This window comes from Rhincodon typus, chromosome 2 (assembly GCF_021869965.1).
Source record: "Rhincodon typus isolate 14 chromosome 2, sRhiTyp1.1, whole genome shotgun sequence".
NCBI classification, from domain to species: Eukaryota; Metazoa; Chordata; class Chondrichthyes; order Orectolobiformes; family Rhincodontidae; genus Rhincodon; species Rhincodon typus.
Window position 1 is genome coordinate 76,839,407 of NC_063333.1, and position 21,161 is coordinate 76,860,567.

A 21,161-nucleotide genomic window follows, 5' to 3' on the forward strand; every position below is an offset into this window, starting at 1 on the left:
AACTGTACTGAAGCATCTAATAAAAACAGTAGCTATAAGAGCAGGTCAGAGGCAAGGAATACTGCAACAAGTAAACAAAATTACTTTTCTCATCAATTCTTGGAAGTCTGCAAAATGTTAAATAAAAACCAAAAGAACTGCAGATGCAAAAATCAGGAACAAAAACAGAGGTTGCTGGAAAAGCTCAGCAGGTCTGGCAGTATCTGAAGAGAAAATCAGAATTAACGTTTCGGGACTGGTGACCCTTCCCCAGAACTTTAGTGTTCTGAGGAAGGGTCACGAGACCCAATACGTTAACTCTGATTTTTCTCTTCACAGATATGCTGCCAGACTTGCTGAACTTTTCCAGCAACTTCTGTTTTTGTTTCTGCAAAATGTTAAAGTCTTTCAAGAAATGCGGAGTATGGTTCATGATGTGGTTACCTGGAATCCTTTTTATGTTTTTTGAATTGATTTCCATGGTAATAGAATTCTGAATGGTTCAGGTTTCTGTGTCCAGCACTATACCCAGCTGTTCATGACCACCATTGAGTAATGTCTGCCAGAAAAAGATAATTTCCGGAGATTGGACCTACATTTGCTTTAATATTTTTTAAATATTGTAATCTTTTATCTGACTTGCAGTTTAATCATAATGTGGGCTAATATCTCAGATAATTTCCAAGATCACCTCTTGGCTTCCTGCTTTTCAGATTGAAAAGCTTTGGTCTCTTAAATCTTTCATTGCAAATAAAATCCTGACACTAAGGATCAGTCTAATGTACTTTTTTTTTGCATTTAAATGCCTCCCTTGTTTCCTAGTCATCAGAATTTGATGTGTTATCCATAGTATGGACTGACCAGATCATGTATTTTTATTATTATAGCTGTATAATTCTAGTGGCTTTGATTTTTTGTTTTGCAGTAAGCAGATCCACTGAGTATTGAGTCTACAAAGACTACTAGTTCTCTTTTAAATTCCTACGTGCAAACAAAGTTATTCAGTTGAACCCATCAGCAGTTAGCTTCCACATAAGCTAATAGTCCAAATCACATCGAATTGCTCTGTTCTATCTATCAATTTTTTTTTTTCTGACCTATTCAATCTCCTCAACCTGAATACTTTAACCACTAACTTTGTAAGTGCAGTGAACCATCTCATTTCTCTCTGTAAAGAAGCTTATTTCGTTATCTGTTTGATTTTAAAAGAGATTCCAATGGTCCTTCATTCTAGATATCAGAATTAGACTTTATTGTCATGTGTACTCAAGTATAGGGATACAGGAGTACAGTGAAAATCTACAAAGTTGCCATTCACCGGCACCATCTTGGTTACAGAACCAGAATTTTTTTTTTAAAAAAAAGCAATAGGAGAAATAAAAGAAACAGAACCCAAAGGGAAGAAGAACATCCGGATCATTTTAAAGTCCCATCACACCCTTTTGAGGTCATGGTTTGTTCATAACTGCCTGACATTTCATAAGTTGTCAAAAATATCTCAAGATTCAGTAGGAAATTGTGATCAATTGAGCTGTTTTCACATTTGCAGTGAAAATTGTTCAGCCTGTTTAAATGTTTTACTGACTGCTGAAATGTCCTTTCTGAATGACTTAATTCCAAAAGTAAAACGCTCTGGAAGTTGCAGATCTGAAGAAAAGTTACAGATCCAGAACATTGGTTGGAATTCCATCCAGGCAACAGGGGACTCACCTGCTAACTAGAGAGCTGGCAAGAGTCCCTCATTGCTTCTGTAGGAGAAACCTTGCTGTATTGAGTGAGTATTAGACACTCACCTAGCCAGCAGCAGGTTTTCCCAGAATTTAAGATCTCTGAGGTGAAAAACTCACCTGAGAGCCAGGTCAGAACCCAGCAGCTTTCTGTTTTTATTTATGAACTTTGCTGCAGTTATCTAGTGTCTTTTTGCATCTTAAGCCTGGGATCAGAGATAACAGACTATGTAAAATAAATTTATGTAAAATCCATTATGATTTTTTTTAGTGACAAAAAAAAACAGATTACCTGAAGGGAAAACAGTTGCAGCTTAAATAAGGATGTATTATCCAAATGAAATTTGACTTTTACTGGGAAAGGTTAAGTTAGAACTTTACAAAATACATTTAGATTGATCAAAGTAGATTTTCTGGACATAAATAATTTGTCTAAATTGATACTGTTCATTTTCAACAAAGAGCAACAAACTAGAAAATAATTTCAAATTGATACTTTAAGTAAATAAATCTGTAACTGAATCCAAACTTAAATGTATTGAACTTGTCTAAAACAACTCCCACTATAACATATCCAAATGTAAAATACTAGAGAGGAATGTCTTTAATGACCTCTTTTACAATGCATTTAAGTCTTGCTGGAGCTCTGAAAAACTTTTATAATATCTTTGAAAACTAAATTCATTATAACATTCGTGGCAATGACAAATGAATACCAAGGCTGCATTGGTGAGGTGCTGAAGTCCGTCTCCACTGATGTTTAAGGTTGCATCTACAACAGAACTGTAGGATTAAGTTCCACAAATATGTATTCTTTAGCAATCATAAAACAAAACAACCAAAGCTCTTAGTTACTGCTAATGGTGAACGATTCAATTCTTATAAAATATTTCTTGAGTATTCATCAATACAAAAAGCATATAGTACTTGAATGAACATGCAAATGCTAAACGTGCAGAGTACAGGAGGCCAGTTTCTTATCTCATCCTTTTTTAATCTTAAGTACTCGCAGATTGTGAGTAAATACGATATATTGTTCTAATTCCATAAACAAAACTACAAATTTTCCAATCATTCCTCATGTCGTCTGTATTTTCTCAAAATAGACAGCAGCCTATTGCATCTGAGTTGTACCCAATCAAAGTTTCAACGTTCTTATTTTAGTGTGGAGCATTAGACTGAATATAATACTCTGACCTTAAGGTTTCTTATAGGCTTTTATATTCCACATTACTTCTGCTTTAACTAAAACACAATTTGGTATATTCAAAGTAACATTATTTTGGAGTGATATAGCACTGATGTTGCAAGAAGCATTTTGGCACACTGTGCTGGCTGATTGAAAACACACCTGAAGTCCTTTTTTGGTTTTTCTTTTCTTAATAGCCCTGAAAAATTTTCTTCCAAGTATTTATCCAATTTGTTTTGAAAATTATTGTTGAATATGCTCCCACCACTTTTTCTAGCAATGCATTCTAGATCATCATAACTTGCTGCTTAGATTTTACTACCACTTCTTGGTTTGCCAGTTTGCCTTAAATCTGTGTCCCTGAATGTCATGGACAGAAAATGTGCTCACTTATTGCCTGTAATCAATATCTTTTTATATTAACAGAACAGTTTATATCTACCCTTGGAGTGTGTATTCCAATTAAGGATTTCAGCATGAAGCTTTCAGGAATTTAAACTAAAGAATATTATTTATTCTTTGTCACACCCTGAATTAATGCTCTTAAATGCCAGTGGGGGAGCAGTCAGAACAAGTATAAAATACACATGAAAGTATTTTAGTTAAAAATGACTTTGTCTTGTTTGTTTACTAAATTAACCTGTTATTTCTTCTTTATTACAGTGATTACTGTACATTGATGTCAATCAAAGTACATAACATTGTGATTATGATGCAGTGAGTATATTAATGGCGTGTTAAATATTAAATGCATGAGTTTGATTTAGAATATGCTTTGACCTAGTGTTGAAATGTGTAAACAGAAACCATATTGTGAAAATTCAAAAACATATATTTGGAAGCTGTTATGAGTCAAATGCAGGCACTTATTATTGATTGATCATGGGCTTTAATGGCACACTTCATAGAATGCCGAACAAATGGTATAGGCAAAACCACAATCTTGGATATGGATATGGTGCCAAATAACCATTGCAAAGGCAAATATAAATATTGTCCATTATTTCAGAACCTTTCATGACTTCTATGTAAGTGCTTTGAGTGATTGAAGCATTTTAGAATTGTGATCGCTGTTGTACTCGAAGAAAACAAGTTAGATCATTCATAATTGTAAGATTCCACAACAAAAATGAGATAAATGACCAAACAATCTATATTTATTAATGGCTTTGGTTGAAGGATAAACATCAGACAGAATATGAGGGGAATTCTGCTAGTCTTCAACTAATACCATACAATTTTCAGATTCACCTGAGAAGAGGGAAGGCTTTGCTTTAATATCCTATCCAAAAGCCAGCGTCTCTACAAGTCCTTCCTCACTAGTGACAATTTAATTTAGTGGATTATGCACAGAAGTCTTGAATTGGACTTGAATCTGCAACTTTATCGTAAAATGACTACATTACGTTCATTGTTACGATCTCTGCAGATAACTGTAACATTTTTAACAAGAGGTTTGAAGCTAAAATAATGAAAAAATAAGGTTTCGCATTTTTCAAAACTTGTACTGCAACAAGTGTCCACAAGTTTTCTTTTTGTAGACAACTTACTGTTTAAACTATAGAGGGAACGTTCCCTTTTTTATGTTTAATATACCATGCTCTCATCAGTTTGCAGTCCTTACTGCAAACAGTGCCTCATTGCTGCTAGCTTCCAATAGGGTCCAGGATCCTGTTATACCAAACAGAAACTTCAAGCGAATGGATTCAAGTGAGGAAGGATACTCTAGTATAGAGGGAGTGCAGCAAAGGTTTATCAGACTAATTCCTGGGATGGCAGAACTGAGAAGGGTTTGAATCTGTTAGGAGTAAATTTGTTGGAGTTTAGAAGAATGAGGGGAAATCTCATGGAAACCTATAAAAGTCTAACAGGACTGGACAATGTAGATGCTGAAAGGGTGTTCCCAGTGGTGGGGCAGTCCAGAACCAGGGGGGTCACAGTCTAAGGATATGGGGCAAACCATTTTGAACTGAAATGAGAAGAAACTTCTTAACCCTGGGAGTGGTGATCCTGTGGAATTCACTAGCACAGAAAAGCAGTTGAGACCAAAACATTGTATAATTTTAATAAGGAGTTAGAAGTCGCACTTGGGACTAAAAGGATCAAAGGACTGGGGGAAAGCAGGAAACAATGTTCAGTTGGATGATAAGCCAAGATCATAATAAATGATCATTGGGCGGCACGGTGGCTCAGTGGTTATCACTGTTGCTTCACAGCGCCAGGGACCTAGGTTCGATTCCACCCTTGGAAGACCATCTCCGTGGAGTTTGCACATTCTCCCTGTGACTGCATGGGTTTCCTTTGAGTGCACCGGTTTCCTCCCACAGTCCAAAGATGTACAGGTTAGGCAGAATTGCCCATACTGTCCAGGGATGTGCAGGCTGTATGGATTAGCCACGGGGAAATATAGGGTTACAGGGATAGAGTAGGTGATGGGTCTGGGTGGGATGTTCCTCAGCGTGTCAGTGTGGATTCAGTGGGTCGAATGACCTGCTCCTGCTCTTATTTTTTATGCTTCTATGTCACTGTTGGGCAGACTACAAACCAGGACGCATATCTCCTTCATTTATCTTAAATTCAAAACTACAGTCTCAAAATATAATCTAAGGAAACTTATAATTAGAATATTGTGCTAACACAGTGAAACGGATAAAACATATTTAAAGATCTGGTTTTAATTATTCAATTCTTGTGCTGTTAAATGTGGCATTTAAAATAGCACAGGTAAAGCCAGACTAGTTGCTCCTGTGATCTGAAGTTGAACTGTTAATTAGATACCCTACTGTCCTCTTTTGCAGCTGAGTATGCAAAATGGTTGTTTTTGTGGATACAAGTAAAATTAACTTAGGAGCCTCACACTTTAATATATTCAATGACTGAACAGGCTTTCGGCATAATTCTGCTCCTATATCTTATGTTATTATAGAATTCTTCTTGCTTCAGTTTAAAGTGCCTGGCTAGTTTGCAACAATGAAACATGCACACAACCTTTGACCACTATTCTATGAATGGACCTGTCTAGAAACCCGGAAAAAGATTGTTTCACTGTTTGTCTGCCTACCTGTCTCATATCCATAACTTCCCTGAATGTCTTATAACTTAAAATAAATCGTTGTACAGAAGGTAGTATGCGCTATGAGAAAGTGGAAATGAAGAATAAAAGTTGACTTTAAAAGCTATGGACTGTTTTGTTTCACTGTTGCTTTCTTATCCTTTCAGAGCAACTATTACTACATCCTACTTTGGGCATACAGAACAGGTTTCACTTGAAAAGTATCAGTATGTGGACTGTGGAAGAAACACCACCTACCATTACAAAAGATCAGAAGATCTCAACCTTGCACAACTACACAACTCACCTTGACTGAGTGTTTAAAGTACAGAAACAGTCAATAACCAACAAACCATTAATAGAATAATTGGGCGCACTAGATGTTCAAAATAGTGTCTGAAGTTAATTTGCTTTACGACTGAAAAATGATGACTATAACTGTACAAACTGCTGCATGATGTCTGACTATATTAACTAAATTTAAGTAAACTTGTTATTTTATTCACATTTGAAGTTTGTTATGCTGTATGTTAAAGGAAATATTTCAACAGGTTTTTATCAGGTGAACAACTTTTTCCATATTGTCCCTCATTTGATTAAGTGAACTGTCATTGCATTGACACATTATTTAAATTAGCACATTAAATATTAATGAGGAAGACATTGTAGAGATTTACTCTGGTTCCGTTTAGTATCCACAATTGATAGGGATGCCAACTATCATATTTTCACATTTGATTTTAATTTTAACTGAAGAATTGACTTAAATTCACTGTGGAAGCATATTTGTCAGTTTTTGCCCTCTACAAGAATGTGATCTTGTCATAATTGAGGAAAGTTTCACTTTAAAACATTTTAAACATGGATTCCATGCAAGAATAATTGGCATAAGACGCTTAGATTTTTCCCTTTGTTGGCTCAAACTTTATAAGTTGTCATGTTAGACAATCTGATTTAATGTCCAAAATATTACATGAGAATTGGAATCATTGTTCGAATGATTGTGTAAGAGTTCTTTGAGAAAAGTCATGCATCAGTTAGTTAATTTAAGACCTACCCAGCTATTACATTTATTGCTTACCAGACACACAAAAGTGCATAGGTCTACTATTTTAATTGAAATCTTTTTTGCCATTAGTTACCTTTGTTTACTTAATTGAATAGTAATCTAGAACAACTAAATGAGAAGTTTATAATTTGTGAAAATTGTTTAAACAGTCCTTTTTGTGAACAGGACATAGTTTACCCTGTTTTAATAGTTGGTCAAAGCAAGATGTCCCAAGGCTTGTGACATCTGAGTGTGCAGTTGCTTATAATGGTCATTGAAACTTATTATTTAACTGACATTTGCTGTTATTTGTAAATCCAATGACATTACTTCAGAATTATGCACTTTAATGTTTAGAGGTCAGATTGTGAGAAGAATTGAAAATTTAAATCTGAATAGCAGAACTTAGAAGCTTAATTGGTATCTGTGGTGAACTGACCAAAACTTGTAAATTATTGATGTTTGGATTGCATAAAGTAAATCAGCCACTTAGTGACTTGTTGAATTTGTTTTACTCACAAATAGATCAATGTAATAATGAATATCAGTAGAGTTTAATTCGTTCTATTTCTGCCTCATTTAAGGTGTCCTTCCATTTCCAACTTTTATCTCTAAACTAGTTTTCGGAAGTTGAGACAAATTGACGTTAGTAGATCATATGCCTATTATACAGCCTGCCTGATTTATGTTAATTTGAATAAAATTTTAAACAAATGTGTGGTAAGCAACCATCAACTAGCTCCACTGAAATTAAGATTAGTTCCTTTTTTTAATGCTAGATTGCAATATCAAGAATTTTACTAACTCTTTTCATTGGAAGCTGTTTTGTAGTAGACTTTGCAAATTGAGACTTTTGTAATCTTTGTATGTTAACTAAGATGAAATCCTTCAGTCCTCTCAATTATTCTGGTTCCATGTTGGGTTTTGATAACTGATGTCTAAACTGGTTCACAGCAAAATATTTAAACTGCATTAACCATTTTCTTAGTTACAGATGTGATTATTTATAATTAATGTTTTTATGCCAGGTTTGTGAATGAATCACTTAGCTAGATATCACACTGTACTGTTGACACTGTGGTGGTACTTGTTTTTTTTGCACACGTTAATGGTGGCACTCCAAATGCTTGCAGATGCCGCTGAATTTCTAAAGTTCTGTTAATATCTCCCAAGCCTACCACTTTGAACTGAAAATATTGTGCTAATATAAATGTGTGTTTTTACAAAGTTGACTCTTAAGATTTCTGCATTGGAAGGGGATATTTTACTTCCTTACTTAAAATAAACTTTTTAAAGGTTGACTGGACTTTACTGATCACCTTCAGATTAAAGTGTTTCATTAAGTGCAACAAATATTGAGGGTTTGATATTCTGAATCTGTTGTAGCAGATTCTTCAAGATTTCAGTATGAAGAGTTTAAGACTGATGATGAGGCATTGTTAAACTTGTCACAGCTTAGATTGATGAAACAGTGTACAATATAACACTTTCAAGAAGACAATAGAAATTGATGAATTGCACTTTCTCCTGTTCCTCTAACTCTAACTCTAACTTAAAGGTCGAAGTGCATGTCTTAAATTCTGGGGCACTCGTGATATACTTGAAGCAGAAAGTTTAAAGCCACGGTTTACACCTTTTTCATCTCAATTTGAACTTTTCACACATTTCACTTAACAGCACTTCTATTCAATATCACTTGCCTAATATGTACAATGCTTAGTATTTCTCTCCATCATACCACATGGTTTCAGTGGTTCCCCATACCTTCCTGATCTGAGTAGTTTGCTGTGAATTATGCACTAGGTACTTTTGGAGGTTGTAACTCTAATCCTATATTCCTCTTGGACAATGAACTTATGATAGTTGACACTCCATTTTCACTGCTTCAGTAAAGTGATATGATAACTAATTTGTACATTACCTAGAAACTAATGATCATCTAATTTATACCATTAAATCCACTGAACCATTTTAATGTGCCATTTTAAATGTATTTCTGCTGTGTGACAAAGAACTTGCTAAATAAAATAAATGAAGTCTTCATACAGTGTTCAATTATCAATGTATATTGGCTTATTTTGTAGCCTCCCACCACTAAAGAAAGAGAACGCGCTTATTTTGCCAGCTCAAAGGAAGCTATTTCTTGAGTACATTACCATTTTTTTTTCCAATCTAAAACTAGTGAACATAGCAAAGTCAAACTTTCATGTTGGCAACGGATAAGGTATCAGAGAATATAATTTCCTTTTCCTCTGCTGCTTGGGGTAGCAGATGTCAGAAGGAAAGTGGTGAGAGAGAAGAATCCACTGAGTAGAATTCTTCTTTGTGTACAATGACGTACCATCTGAAATGTAACAGCTGGGTGCTCACTTTAGGTGATTCTTTCTTTCATCTGGAGTCTGTACATGTGATTTGAAAGACTCGACTGTGCCATGAAACAAATAAGTGATTAGCAAAAGCAAGTTGTAGAATGGGGCCTTTTGACCCAACTAGTTTGAAATGCATCCAACCTGATTTAATTTCTATAAGTTACATATTCACCAGTTCCTAACTTGATTCTGTAGAAATACCTTCTAGTTATATGTTAACATTACCCACTTCAATAACTGATTCCAAACTGAAAGAGTGATTTGGATTTTATTGGTGACTTGCACACCCTCAGGATCTCCTAAAGCACTTTGAAGTAGTGAGAAACTTATTCTAGCAGTTGTCTGGAAGTTGGCTGCCACAGTAAGCTATCAAAAAAGCAACATAGTTATGATCAGAATCTGTTGTGTTTGTTAGTTGGAAAGCTAAATATTGTCCTAAATATGACTTGCTTCCTACCCACACTCCTCTCAATTCTGCTATATGATCTTATACACCCACCTTGGTAAGCAGACAGGGCCTCAGTTTATCATATCTGAGATGCAATACCTCCAACAATGTACCAATCCACCAAGTCTCTGGAGCGAGATTTGAATTTAACTTTTTGTGACACAATAGAACAGAATGCTTCAACTGAATTACAGCAATTTTAGCACAGTCTGAAAAAAGTTGTTGCTTCAGCACTGTAATGCTGCTTTTTCAGGTCTGTTTCAAGGTATGTTAATCAAAGGATCAAACTGCAATATTGATACTTTTTTTGCCTTAAAAAAACTGCAATCTAGCCCTCCAACTCAATTTGATTTTTACTTTGTATGATTTGCTTGTGTCTGCAATTTGAGGCAGCATACAAATTGGTAGGTTTGTTTATCTGTTGGCTTCTGAGGGTTATGCAAAGTGGTATGCCCATGAGTCCACCACCCATTTAACTATTAAAATAAATTTTAGAATGTATCTGTCATGCTCCAGGTGGTAGGTATTCGAATCTCTGTTTATTTAAGTTTCTCTTTTTATAAATTTCAACATCAGGATCTATCCAAGTTTTTTTTCCTTTAAAAATGATCTTGCTATTACTTTGCCATTTTGAAGTTAATTGTATCTCAGAAATGCTTTTAGAGAGCATTCCAAATAGTCACTGCTGCCTTCATAAAATCCAGTCATTTCAATATGAACAGCACAATAGCTCTGCTAGAATTCTAATCACAATGCATTAAAATAATATTTATAAACTACTTCATTTTGTTAATTTAGGAATTCAATTTGCAGTAGTTGGTCCATTAAGAGAATCTTTCCAATCTTTGATTTAAATTACCATCATTATATTAGCAAAGATTTATAGTTGACCATAATGACTGTCTAAATAACTGTTAAGGCTATCCATTATTTAGACACATAAACAGCAACTTTAAGTGAGTTGCAAGAATGCAGTTAAATTCAAACAAAGTCACTGACTCTGTGCTGCCACACCATTAGCTTAATGATCTGCCTCACCATTAAATGTGAGCTTCCATGGTTATGAACTAAGCTTGTCACAAAATTTATCACAACTGGTAAGGGATGTTTATATAGATTAGTGCAAATTACTGCTAAATTACCTCTGGCACTGATTAACTTTTGCTTCATTATGTTGTATTTCAATTGTTTATTTTTTTAAAAAAATCAGTTTTAATTGGATATTTAAAAACTTATTTTACCTTTGTTGTTTTCTCTTTTTGTATCTGATTTGTCATTGGATTTATCCTTTCTAACTTACAATTTTTTTCAGTCCTTTTTTTCTATTAACTTGTAATCTTTTAATCTGTTTAAAATACAGTTACTTTTCATGTTTTACATGAACACCAGGCCAGGTGGACAAAATGATTGAGACATATGGTATACTTGTCTTTATTAGTAGACATATCGGGTTTTAAGATCAGGGAGGGAAGTTGTGCTGGAATTGTATAAAATGTTGGTGGGGCCACAGCTTGGGTATTGTGTACTGTTCTGGGATCCACATTATAGGAGGGATGTGATAGCACCAGAGAAGTTGCAAAGGAGATTTATCAGGATGTTGCCTGGTTTGGAGAGTTTCAATGATAGAGAGAGATTGACAGACTGAGGTTGTTTTCTTTAAAGCAGAAGAGAGTAAGAGAGAATGTGATAGAAGTGTGGAGGGATCAATGACTAGGAGACATAGGTTTAGGGTAAAGGACAGAAGGTTGAGAAGAGATGAGCAAAAAATTTTTCACCCAACAGGTGGTGGATATCTGGACTCTGGTTATAAGGTTGGTAGATACAGAAACCCTCTTAACATTTAAGAAGTATTTACACAAGCACTTGCGATGTCAAGATATACAAATCAATGGGCCAAGTGCTGGAAAATGGGGTTAGGGTAATTAGGTTGTTTTTGACCAGCACAAAAACATTGACCGAAGGTGTTTTTTTTTTCCTGTGTTGCAGATCTCTATGGTTCCATAACTTGTTGCAACATTAATCATCTTGCATTTTCAGCAACTTGCTCTACAAAAAATTAAAAGCCTGTTTACAAAAGGACAGGTCCAGCTTTGAACAGACAACAGCTAAACCATCTGCCATGACAAATTATGGGATTTCATTTTGCAGATTTCCTATCTGCCTTAAAGACAAACATACCACTGTAATCTCCTGATACTCGCCTACAGGCCTCTATTCTTCTTCTATCCCTGTGTTTTTCCACTGCTAAGTTAGTATTTCCTGGGATTTGGGGAAATGGTGCCAAAGTGGTATTGTCACCTAAATACTAATTCAGAGACCCAGGCTAATACTTTGAGGGCATGAGTTCAAAACATACTGCAACAATTAGTGAAATTCAGCTTTACCGGTAATCTGGTGGTTAGTGTTAGACACGTCACCACCATGGCCTCGTTTTGATTCTCTATCAAGGAATTAAGATTTTAATATTGAGGGAAGCAGATGTTATTTATTACAAGTAGGCAGATATATGGAGTTGATGCCATAATAATTATGAATACCATAGCAGGTCCCTGTGCGTAAAATGGCCTCTCTTAATACATTGAATCTCGCAATAGTGTACAAGATGATGAGAGGCATAGATAGAGTGGATAGTTAGAGACTTTGTCCCAGGGCGGAAATGACTGTTATGAGGGGACATAATTTTAAGGTGATTGATGGAAGGTATAGGGGAGATGTCAGAGGTAGGTTCTTTACACAGTGAGTGGTGGGTGTGTGGAATGTGTTACCGACAGAGGTAGTGGGGTCAGATACTTTAGAGACTTTTAAGCAACTCTTGGATTGGCACATGGAGGATAGTAAAATGTAGGGTATGCAGGGTAGATTGATCTTAGTAAGATAATAGGTGGGCACAACATCATGGGCCGAAAGTCCTGTACTGTCCATGTTCTCTGAGTCACACTGGTGAAAATTTGACAAGAGAAGGAAAGGTGCTGAATTTTCTTACCTGGAGTGGATTTTGTCAATACCAACGGCTTCTCTGTACTTAGGCACTACTGGTTGTGTCATGAACATTGGTGTTGTGTTAACGAACATCAGCGTTGTAAATGTGACTCGGCACTTATGCTATTGAAAAGATTGCTTGCTGTGTAGACCTGTAAAGCCAAGTATCATCTCTGAGGACAAATTCAGCTACTTTTGCAGCATGCCAATGCTAAGAGCACAAAGAATACATTTAACAATGGACAACTGGGCATCCATGACATGCTTACAATCATTTTATTCAAACATGTCAAGTCCCAGAGGGAAATGAAAGTAACTGCTCTTGACCAAGAAGCAGTATATAAATAACTATAACACCTCCAAGATAAACCAGTAAAACAAGTCAATGAGAAAACTCCAGTAGCTAGTCATGCCACATAGAAAGGAAGGTCGTTGTAGGTACTAACGGTCACAGGCCAAGACTTGGATGCAATTATTTTTATAACTAGTTTACTTGGCATTACTTTGGGAACATATATTTTGTCATTTTCTCCTTGATTCTTGTAAAATCCATTAGAATCTTGAGGAGAAAAGAAACCTGGATGTTTGTTGTTAAGGAAAGATGTAATTATTGTTGATTGTCTTTCCACAGTATGAATTCCACATCAAAAACACAGCAAGTAAAATCATATTCGATCGCATATGTGTTTAACAGTGCGTGGGGAAGAGAAAGGGTTTTTTTTTATAGACAGTTTGCAGTCTATTCTACATAATTGATGATAAACCATGCTGTGAGTTAGTTATGAGCTTGGTCTTAGACACGTTTGATTTTTGACATAACAGTATCCTTTCACAGTCTGTTCTAAGATAACTAAAGTAAAGGCACTTGACCTACAGCATTCTGCCCACATACCAGACAAAGTATGGAGGAGCCATTCTCAGTGAGTAAAGAATAGCTAAAGCAGTCTCCAATGGAAAGTTGTGAGGTAATTAGTGAGTAGCTGATGAGGATTTTTTTCATTTAGGTCAAAGCCAAATCTTAAGTTTATTTTGGTAAATGTAACAAGTCATTGAATAAATAGAGGTGGTAGTGTATTTTATTTCCCAGAATTGTGGATCCTGCATCATGTTCCATGGTATTCTAGGTTTTTATTTGGGACAACCAAAGTGCAGGAAGTGGTGTAAGCTGAAGAAGCTTGAATGCTGAGTTGCAGACTGCTGTTTCCTTTCCTTTCTCACTTCCCCTCTGAACTTTGCACGTTCATCTGGTTCACATGTCATATGCAACATATGTTTTTAAGCTTGCCCCGTATCTTTTGTCATTGAAGGAGTTATGGCTTTTGTCATTCAACCATTCCCCCCTCATTGGAAAATACATTGGACCCAGGCACATCTGATTCAGAAAGTCAAAGATTTACCACCTGTGGCAGGATTGTATGCATGTTAGGTGCTTGAGTTTACAAATTACACTGCCTTGTTCCTTTGTATGAATTCCAATCCTTCCAAGTCCAGGGCTGTATTTGTAATGTACACTTGTTGAACCAACTCCTTGGAATACAGAAACTCAAATTCCTACAAATAATAAAAGCAAAGTACTGCAGATATTTGAGATCTGAAATTCAAACAAACTGTTGGAGAAAGGAAATCTGGCAATATATGCGGAGCGAGAAACAGAATTTAAATTTCAAGTCTTCAAAACTACAAATAATGATGGTTGAGCCAACCCATTGGAAAAGCAAAACACTAGGCTCCTGTTCCAGAAGATAGAATGGATATTCAGAAACGTTTTTGAACCTTAACCGTTAGAGTAATCATCAGAAAAGTTGAGGCTATTTTCCCTATGAAAGACAAAGCAGCAGGATGACCTGACAAAGGCTTTAAAGTAGGTAAATTATTCAACAGAAGAGGAGAACATTATTTCAATTGTGGGGAAGACCTAACCTAGTGATCATAATCTAATAGTTAATTTTGGGAAAAAAAATTATTTTAGCCAAAGTGATTTCAGCATGGAACTCTTCCTGTGGGGAGTAAGTGAAGGGAAAAGCATATCAAAGCAGAAGCTTGTTAAGCATGAGAGAGAAAGTAAGAAAAGTATATTTATATTAAAACAAAACTATGGATTCTGGAAATCTGAAACTTATGCAGAAATTGCTGGAGAAACTCAGCAGGTCTGGAAGCATCTGTGGGAGGAAAGCAGAGTTAATGTTTTGGATGCAGTGACACTTAAGAACTGGTGGTAGCTGTAAGAGGTGGTATATATTGCTGAAGATAGGTGGTTGGCGTGGGGAGGATGTAGGGGTGGTGTGGGAAAGCAGGGGTGTTGTGCAAAAGAACTACATGATGGGTGGATGTGAAATCCAAAAACAAAGAACAGCAGTGAGGCAGACAAAGGGATGGATAATGGTGAGCTACACCTACACCCCAGGCACTGTGATGACCTGGGCTGTTTTCGTCACAGCCAAAACCATTTTTACCTACTCATGTCATCCTGCTTCTTTGTCTTTTTCGGGAAAATAACCTCAACTTTTATGAAGATTACTTCAATGGTTAAGGGTCAAAAACTTTTCTGTTTAACCATAGGGATCAGTCTTAGGTCCTCTGTTGTTTGTAGTATATATGAATGATCTGGAGGAAAATGTGGGTGGTCTGATTAGTATGTTTGCAGATGACATGAAGATTGGTGGAGTTGCTGATTAGTGCTGACAATTGTGAAAGAATACAACAGGATATAGATAGATTGGTGACTTAGACACAGAAATGGCAGATGGAGTTTAATCCAGCAAAATCGAGGTGATGCATTTTGGAGGATCAAATTTAGGCGTGAATTATACTGTAAATAGCAGAACCCTTAGGAACATTAACATACAGGTGGATCTGCGCATGCAGGTCCACAGTTCCCTAAAAGTGGCAATACTGGTGCTTTGAACAATAAATGAGCTGAGGCAGTCGTCGATTCAAATGATGCTATACAAGTAAAGATAGGTGATCTTGGTGATGGACTGGATAGAAGCCCATCATGGTGTCATTTTATGATTTGTTGGTTTCTGTATTCAATATTCAATGATTGACCCTGCAGCAACCTGTGGGGTAAAGCATTCCAAAGATTTTCCAGCATCTGACTGAGGAAATTCCTCTTATTCTCAGTAACTCATGAACAAGGACATTTATGCTGCCTCACCTCTCACTATTTAAGGAATATTCCGCATTTGCTTTTTTCTACCCAAGTAAATAACTCCACACTTACATTTTAACACGTACATTTCATTAACCCTCACTATCAACATCCAGAGGATATCCTCGGATACTGAAATAGTCTATGTCCAAATTCAGCAAGACCTGAACGCTATCCAGGTTTGGATTGGAAAGTGGTTTTTTAACATTCACACCACACAAATGCCAGGTAATGACCATCATCAATCTAACCATCATCTATTGACATTCAGTGTTGTTACCATCACTGAATCTCCCACTATAAACATCCCCTACCATTGACCAGAAACTGAATAGAACCAGTCTTCTAAGTACTGTGGCTACAAGAGCAGGTCAGAGGCTATGAATCCTGTGATGACTATCTCCCCTCCTGACTTCCCAAAGCCTGTCCACCATCTACTTGGCACAAGTCAGGAGTGTGATAGTGTACTCCCCACTAGCCTGGACAACTCCAGCTTGACACAATCCAGGACAAAGCAGCCCGCTTGATTGGCAACATGTTCACAAACATCCACTATCTCCAACACCGATGCTCAGTAGCAGCAATGTACCAGTTATAAGATGCACTGCAGAAATTCACTAACATTCCTTTGACAGCACCTTCCAAACATCTAGAAGGCCAAGGGCAGCAAATACATGGGAATATCACCATCTGCAAGTTACTCTTCAAGTCACCCACCATCCTTACTTGGAAATATATTGCCGTTCCTTCAGTGTCGCAGGTTTAAAATCCAGGAATTCCTTCCCTAACAGTATTGTTGGTCTACCTACAGTACACGGACTGCAGCGGCTCAAGAAGGCAGCTCACCACCACCATCTCAAGGACATCTAGCAACAAGCAATAAATACTGTCCCAGCCAGTGTTGCTCACATCCCATAAATGTTCTGTGTGGACAATCCAATCAGCCTTCTCCTGAGTTGCCCAGCATCATATCAGACAATTTGATTCAATTCGCATGACATCAAGTCTTGGCTGAAGTCACTGGTTAGTGCAAAGGCTATTGGCCCTGGCAACATTTTGGCAAATTTACTGAAGGCTTGTCAACTTCTTAGTCAAGCTATTCCAGTCCAGTTATAACCTGGGCAATTACTCAGCAAAAACAAATCAAATCAGCACAGGTCTATTTTATACACCAATTGAACTGAGTGTTGCTTTAGGATTGTTTTCTATTTAATAGAAGGAAGGTCAGGTCCAAAGTGATTTACAAATGTACATATGTTTTAAATAAAATGAAACCTGCTTTAAGACAATAATTTTTGCTTTGCCTTATTTTTAAACAGATACCAGGGCCCTCTATTTCAGGGCTACTCAAAGTGGGGGTCAGGACCCAGATTGCAAACTGAAATTTTGGAGTCACAAATTCAGAGGTATTAATGGTCACTGTGTAGCTCTGGCACTCCGCCTCACTCTTACTGGTTTTCACTCCTGCTGCCTCATCCTCAATCCATTCTCACAGTTCTCACAGAGGGGTTGTAACAATATAAAAGCATCAAAACGGGGACACAGTGGGGGAAAAAAAGTTAGTAAGTGCTGCTATGGTTGGTAATGGTCTATTTCACATGTGCACCAGATGGTGCTATTGTATTATTTCTCTGGCTACAAAACTTGCTCAGCAGTATGAGTTGTTAATATACCATATGGTTACGTGCATAGGCATTATTGCAGTGAGAAATAACAGTCTCGTCTTTTTAAAACATATAACTACATCATAAATGCATTATACATATTGACAGGTGCACTAACACAAGACTTTAAATCAGCTACAGTACTAGAGGGGACACATTGCTATTTTACTCTTCCTGTGGTTCTTGAGTGAGGTTCTTTCAAATGAAGAATTAAACCAAACTTATCTGCCCTTTGAAGTGGGCAAACAACACTCAACACTGAACAAAGAGAACCGCTCCCAATGTCCTATCCCACATTTATTCTTCAACCGACACATAAAGCAGTTGATCTGATTATTGCTGTTTGGAAGTCTTTTTACTGTTAACAATTAACTGCCATGGTTCCTGCATTACAGAAGTAACTACTCTTCAAAAACACTTAATTCATTGTAAGATAACAAGGTGTAGAGCTGGATGGACACAGCAGGCCAGGCAGCACCAGAGGAGCAGGAAAGCTGACGTTTCGGGTCTGGACCCTTCTTCAGAAATTTTCTGCTTGGCCTGCTGTGTTCATCCAGTTCTACACCTTGTTATCTCAGATTCTCCAGCATCGGCAGTTCCGACTAGCTCTTAATTCATTGTAAAGTGCTTTGGGATGTTTGAAAACAAAAGATGCTACATATATGCAAGACTTTCTTTTGTTTCATCCTGTATTTTATTTCTGGGTGATTCAGTACATTAATTCAATATTTTCCATCAAATTATGTTGCTACGAACATACATTCAGACTCAGTACCAGTGTAATTGCTCTGCAGATTATGTGCTGAAAATTCCTGGTGAGACTATCACATAACAAAGTAAAGCCGACTACTCTGTCCACATTGACACTTGGAGCATACGGCATCTTTGAACTACACACCGATTTTGTTTTGAGACAGAGGTGACTGGGGAGGTCAGGAAATCTAATGCGATCTGCATCTGTTTAACCAATACATTTGAAGATATCAAATACATGACATGATATGTTTCTATTTCAGAGTGCTTTGGTGACTACACCTTCTTGACCTTTCTTAAGAACCCAATGTTCACTAAAGCCTCAGAATTTATTAAAATTTGCATTTGAATGTAATGAGCACTCCAATTTGTATGAATGTTAACAACAGTCACAAAAGGTGTGTCCAGGTGAGCAAACACAATTGAATTACTCAGGATGGTCTTCCACTTTCAAATGAGCTACTAAACCATAATTTACTGAGAACTACCTTAACAGCCACCTCCCCAGGGCTTGTTATTCAGAACCACTTTACTGAACACTCTGTCCTTTGAAAGAAATATTTCTCCTCGTCTAAATCTTGCCAGGTCATTCTGTCACTTCCCTCTTAAGCGACTTTAATCAACATCCTTCCTCCACTTCCTTGTCCCCACTGTTTAAGTTACATTCATGATTGATGATGACAATTGGTGCTCTGTGGCCATGCCAGCTCACTACACTGTACAAGCTGCTGCTCATGATGTAGGTTGCTGCCATTCTCCTGTTTAAATGTTGAAAACTAGAGGGCCTACTTGGTCAAGTGTGGAAGATGACAGCCATTTACTGTTCTAACTAGAAGAATCTCTTGACATTATCAAAAATAGATTATTGCACATTAGCTGTTAGTCACAGGTTACATTGATATGATAAACATTATTACAGAGACTTTGAGGAGGAATGGATGTTGAGTTTCAATCCATCACGATCCTAACCCAATCTGCCCTCAAGTCCATAGGATCTCATCATAGTGGGTGAGGCTTATGACACTCCTCAGCATTTAACTCTTTCAGATCCATATACAAAATATCTCCCCAAGCTTTTCTTCTCATTATTACTATTTTACATTTTGGTATGTTTGCAATAGGAAAAGCACACTGCCACTTTAGCACCCTACTCTATGGGTTTCAACATAAAATAAAAATGTTGTACCCAAGTCCCAGTAAGTCTAATTATATGCTTTCTCTATATTATACTTAGAGTGGAGAAATTCATTCACCAAGTTTCTTTACTAAACACTAAATTATCAACATATTATAAAATGATGATGCAGAATTTTTAACACCATTTGTAGTTTGCAATTATAAATGTTTACATTCTAAATAACCTAAAACACACACTCACAACCTCTTCAAGTTAAAAAAAAGTAAATTTCTCTCTGCAAAGATTCACTTTAAAGAGCAAAACAATTGCTGGGCAATGTGGTTACGCTTAAAGGTAATAAAAATGTATTCACTGCTATAAAGTTTATCAATCTGGTGTTCTTGCACGTGATCAAGTCACTAATCATGCACAGTTGTCTCTGCAGTCTTGCCAGACACAGTTTGCTCAGGAAATATAATATTGAGAAGTTCTTCGAGCCATTCTTCCAGGAGAACAGATGATCTTACAGCAAAGAGTGCACAGAGGCTTGCAATACAAACTGAGCAACTCATTACATGGCAGGCTTTTCTCTAATCAAAATGCAAACACATGCTCCAAATATGTAAAAACTGTCAAAACAAAAGTCATGAAATTCAATCATAAAACAGTAAGGTGCTTTCCCTGAAGTGGATTCAAGGAACAAAAGTCCTGATTTCCAAGAGACACCTCATATAAAAACAAAGTTCCAATGTGTCTCTCGGGAAATAACTATAGAAATGATCTCTAAGAGCATAGTCTTTTCATTGATAATTAAATGAAAGCAATCGAGGCAGCTTCAACGTCAAATCCACAAATTTATTAAATATGAAGCATCTTAGTGATATAATTACATTTACCATCTCAACGTCCTCCAGAGATCTATAGTATCACAGATGCCACTACTCACCCAATTGAATTCACGCCATACAATAACAAAAAATGGTTGGAGGCTGCAGGTTGTGGGTCCTGACAACATTCTGGCAATAGTGCTGAAGACAAATGCGCCAGAACTTGTTGCGCTTTCATTACAGCTACAACACTGTCATCTCAACAATGATGTGGAAAATTGTTCAGTTATGTCCTACAAACAAAATGCAGGACAAATCCAACCCGGCCAATAACCGCTTCATCAGTTTACTCTCGATCATCAGTAAAGTGATGGAAGGTGTCATCAACAGTGCTATCAAGCTGCACCTGCTCAGCAATAACCTGCTCAGTAATGCCCAGTTTGCATTCTGCCAGAGCGACTCAGCTCCTGACCTGATCACAGCCTTGGTTCAAAGATGGACAAAAGAGCTGAATTCCAGAGGTGAGATAAGAGTGATAGCACCTGACATGAAGACTGCTTTCGACTGAGTATGGCATCAAGTAGCCTATAAAATCTGGAGTCAATGGGAGCCAGGGAAAAACTCTTCATTGGTTGGGGTCATAAGTGGCACATAGGAAGATGGTTATTGTTATTGGAGGTCAGACATTTCAGCACCACATCATCTCTGTGGGAGCTCCTCAGAGAAATGTCCCAAGTCCAAACATCTTCAGCCACTTCATCAATGAACTTCCCTCCATCATAAAGGCCAAAGTGTGGGTGTTCACTAATGATTGCGCAATGTCCAGCATAGTTTACAACTCCTCAGACACTGAAGCAG

General features: G+C 36.9%; 1 protein-coding gene across 4 annotated transcripts in view; it reads left to right on the plus strand.

The window, feature by feature from the left end:
* Window positions 1–9,036, plus strand: part of tmem106bb (transmembrane protein 106Bb) — a 34,688-nt gene extending 25,652 nt beyond the window's left edge. For all 4 annotated transcript variants that reach the window (XM_048610737.1, XM_048610763.1, XM_020512888.2 and 1 more), the window contains 2 exons: window positions 3,559–3,612; window positions 6,115–9,036. In XM_048610737.1, the coding sequence (XP_048466694.1) occupies window positions 3,559–3,612; window positions 6,115–6,259 (199 nt within the window). In that variant the 3' untranslated portion in view covers window positions 6,260–9,036. The remainder of the gene's footprint in view (window positions 1–3,558; window positions 3,613–6,114) is intronic.
* Window positions 9,037–21,161: the final 12,125 nt, after the last annotated feature.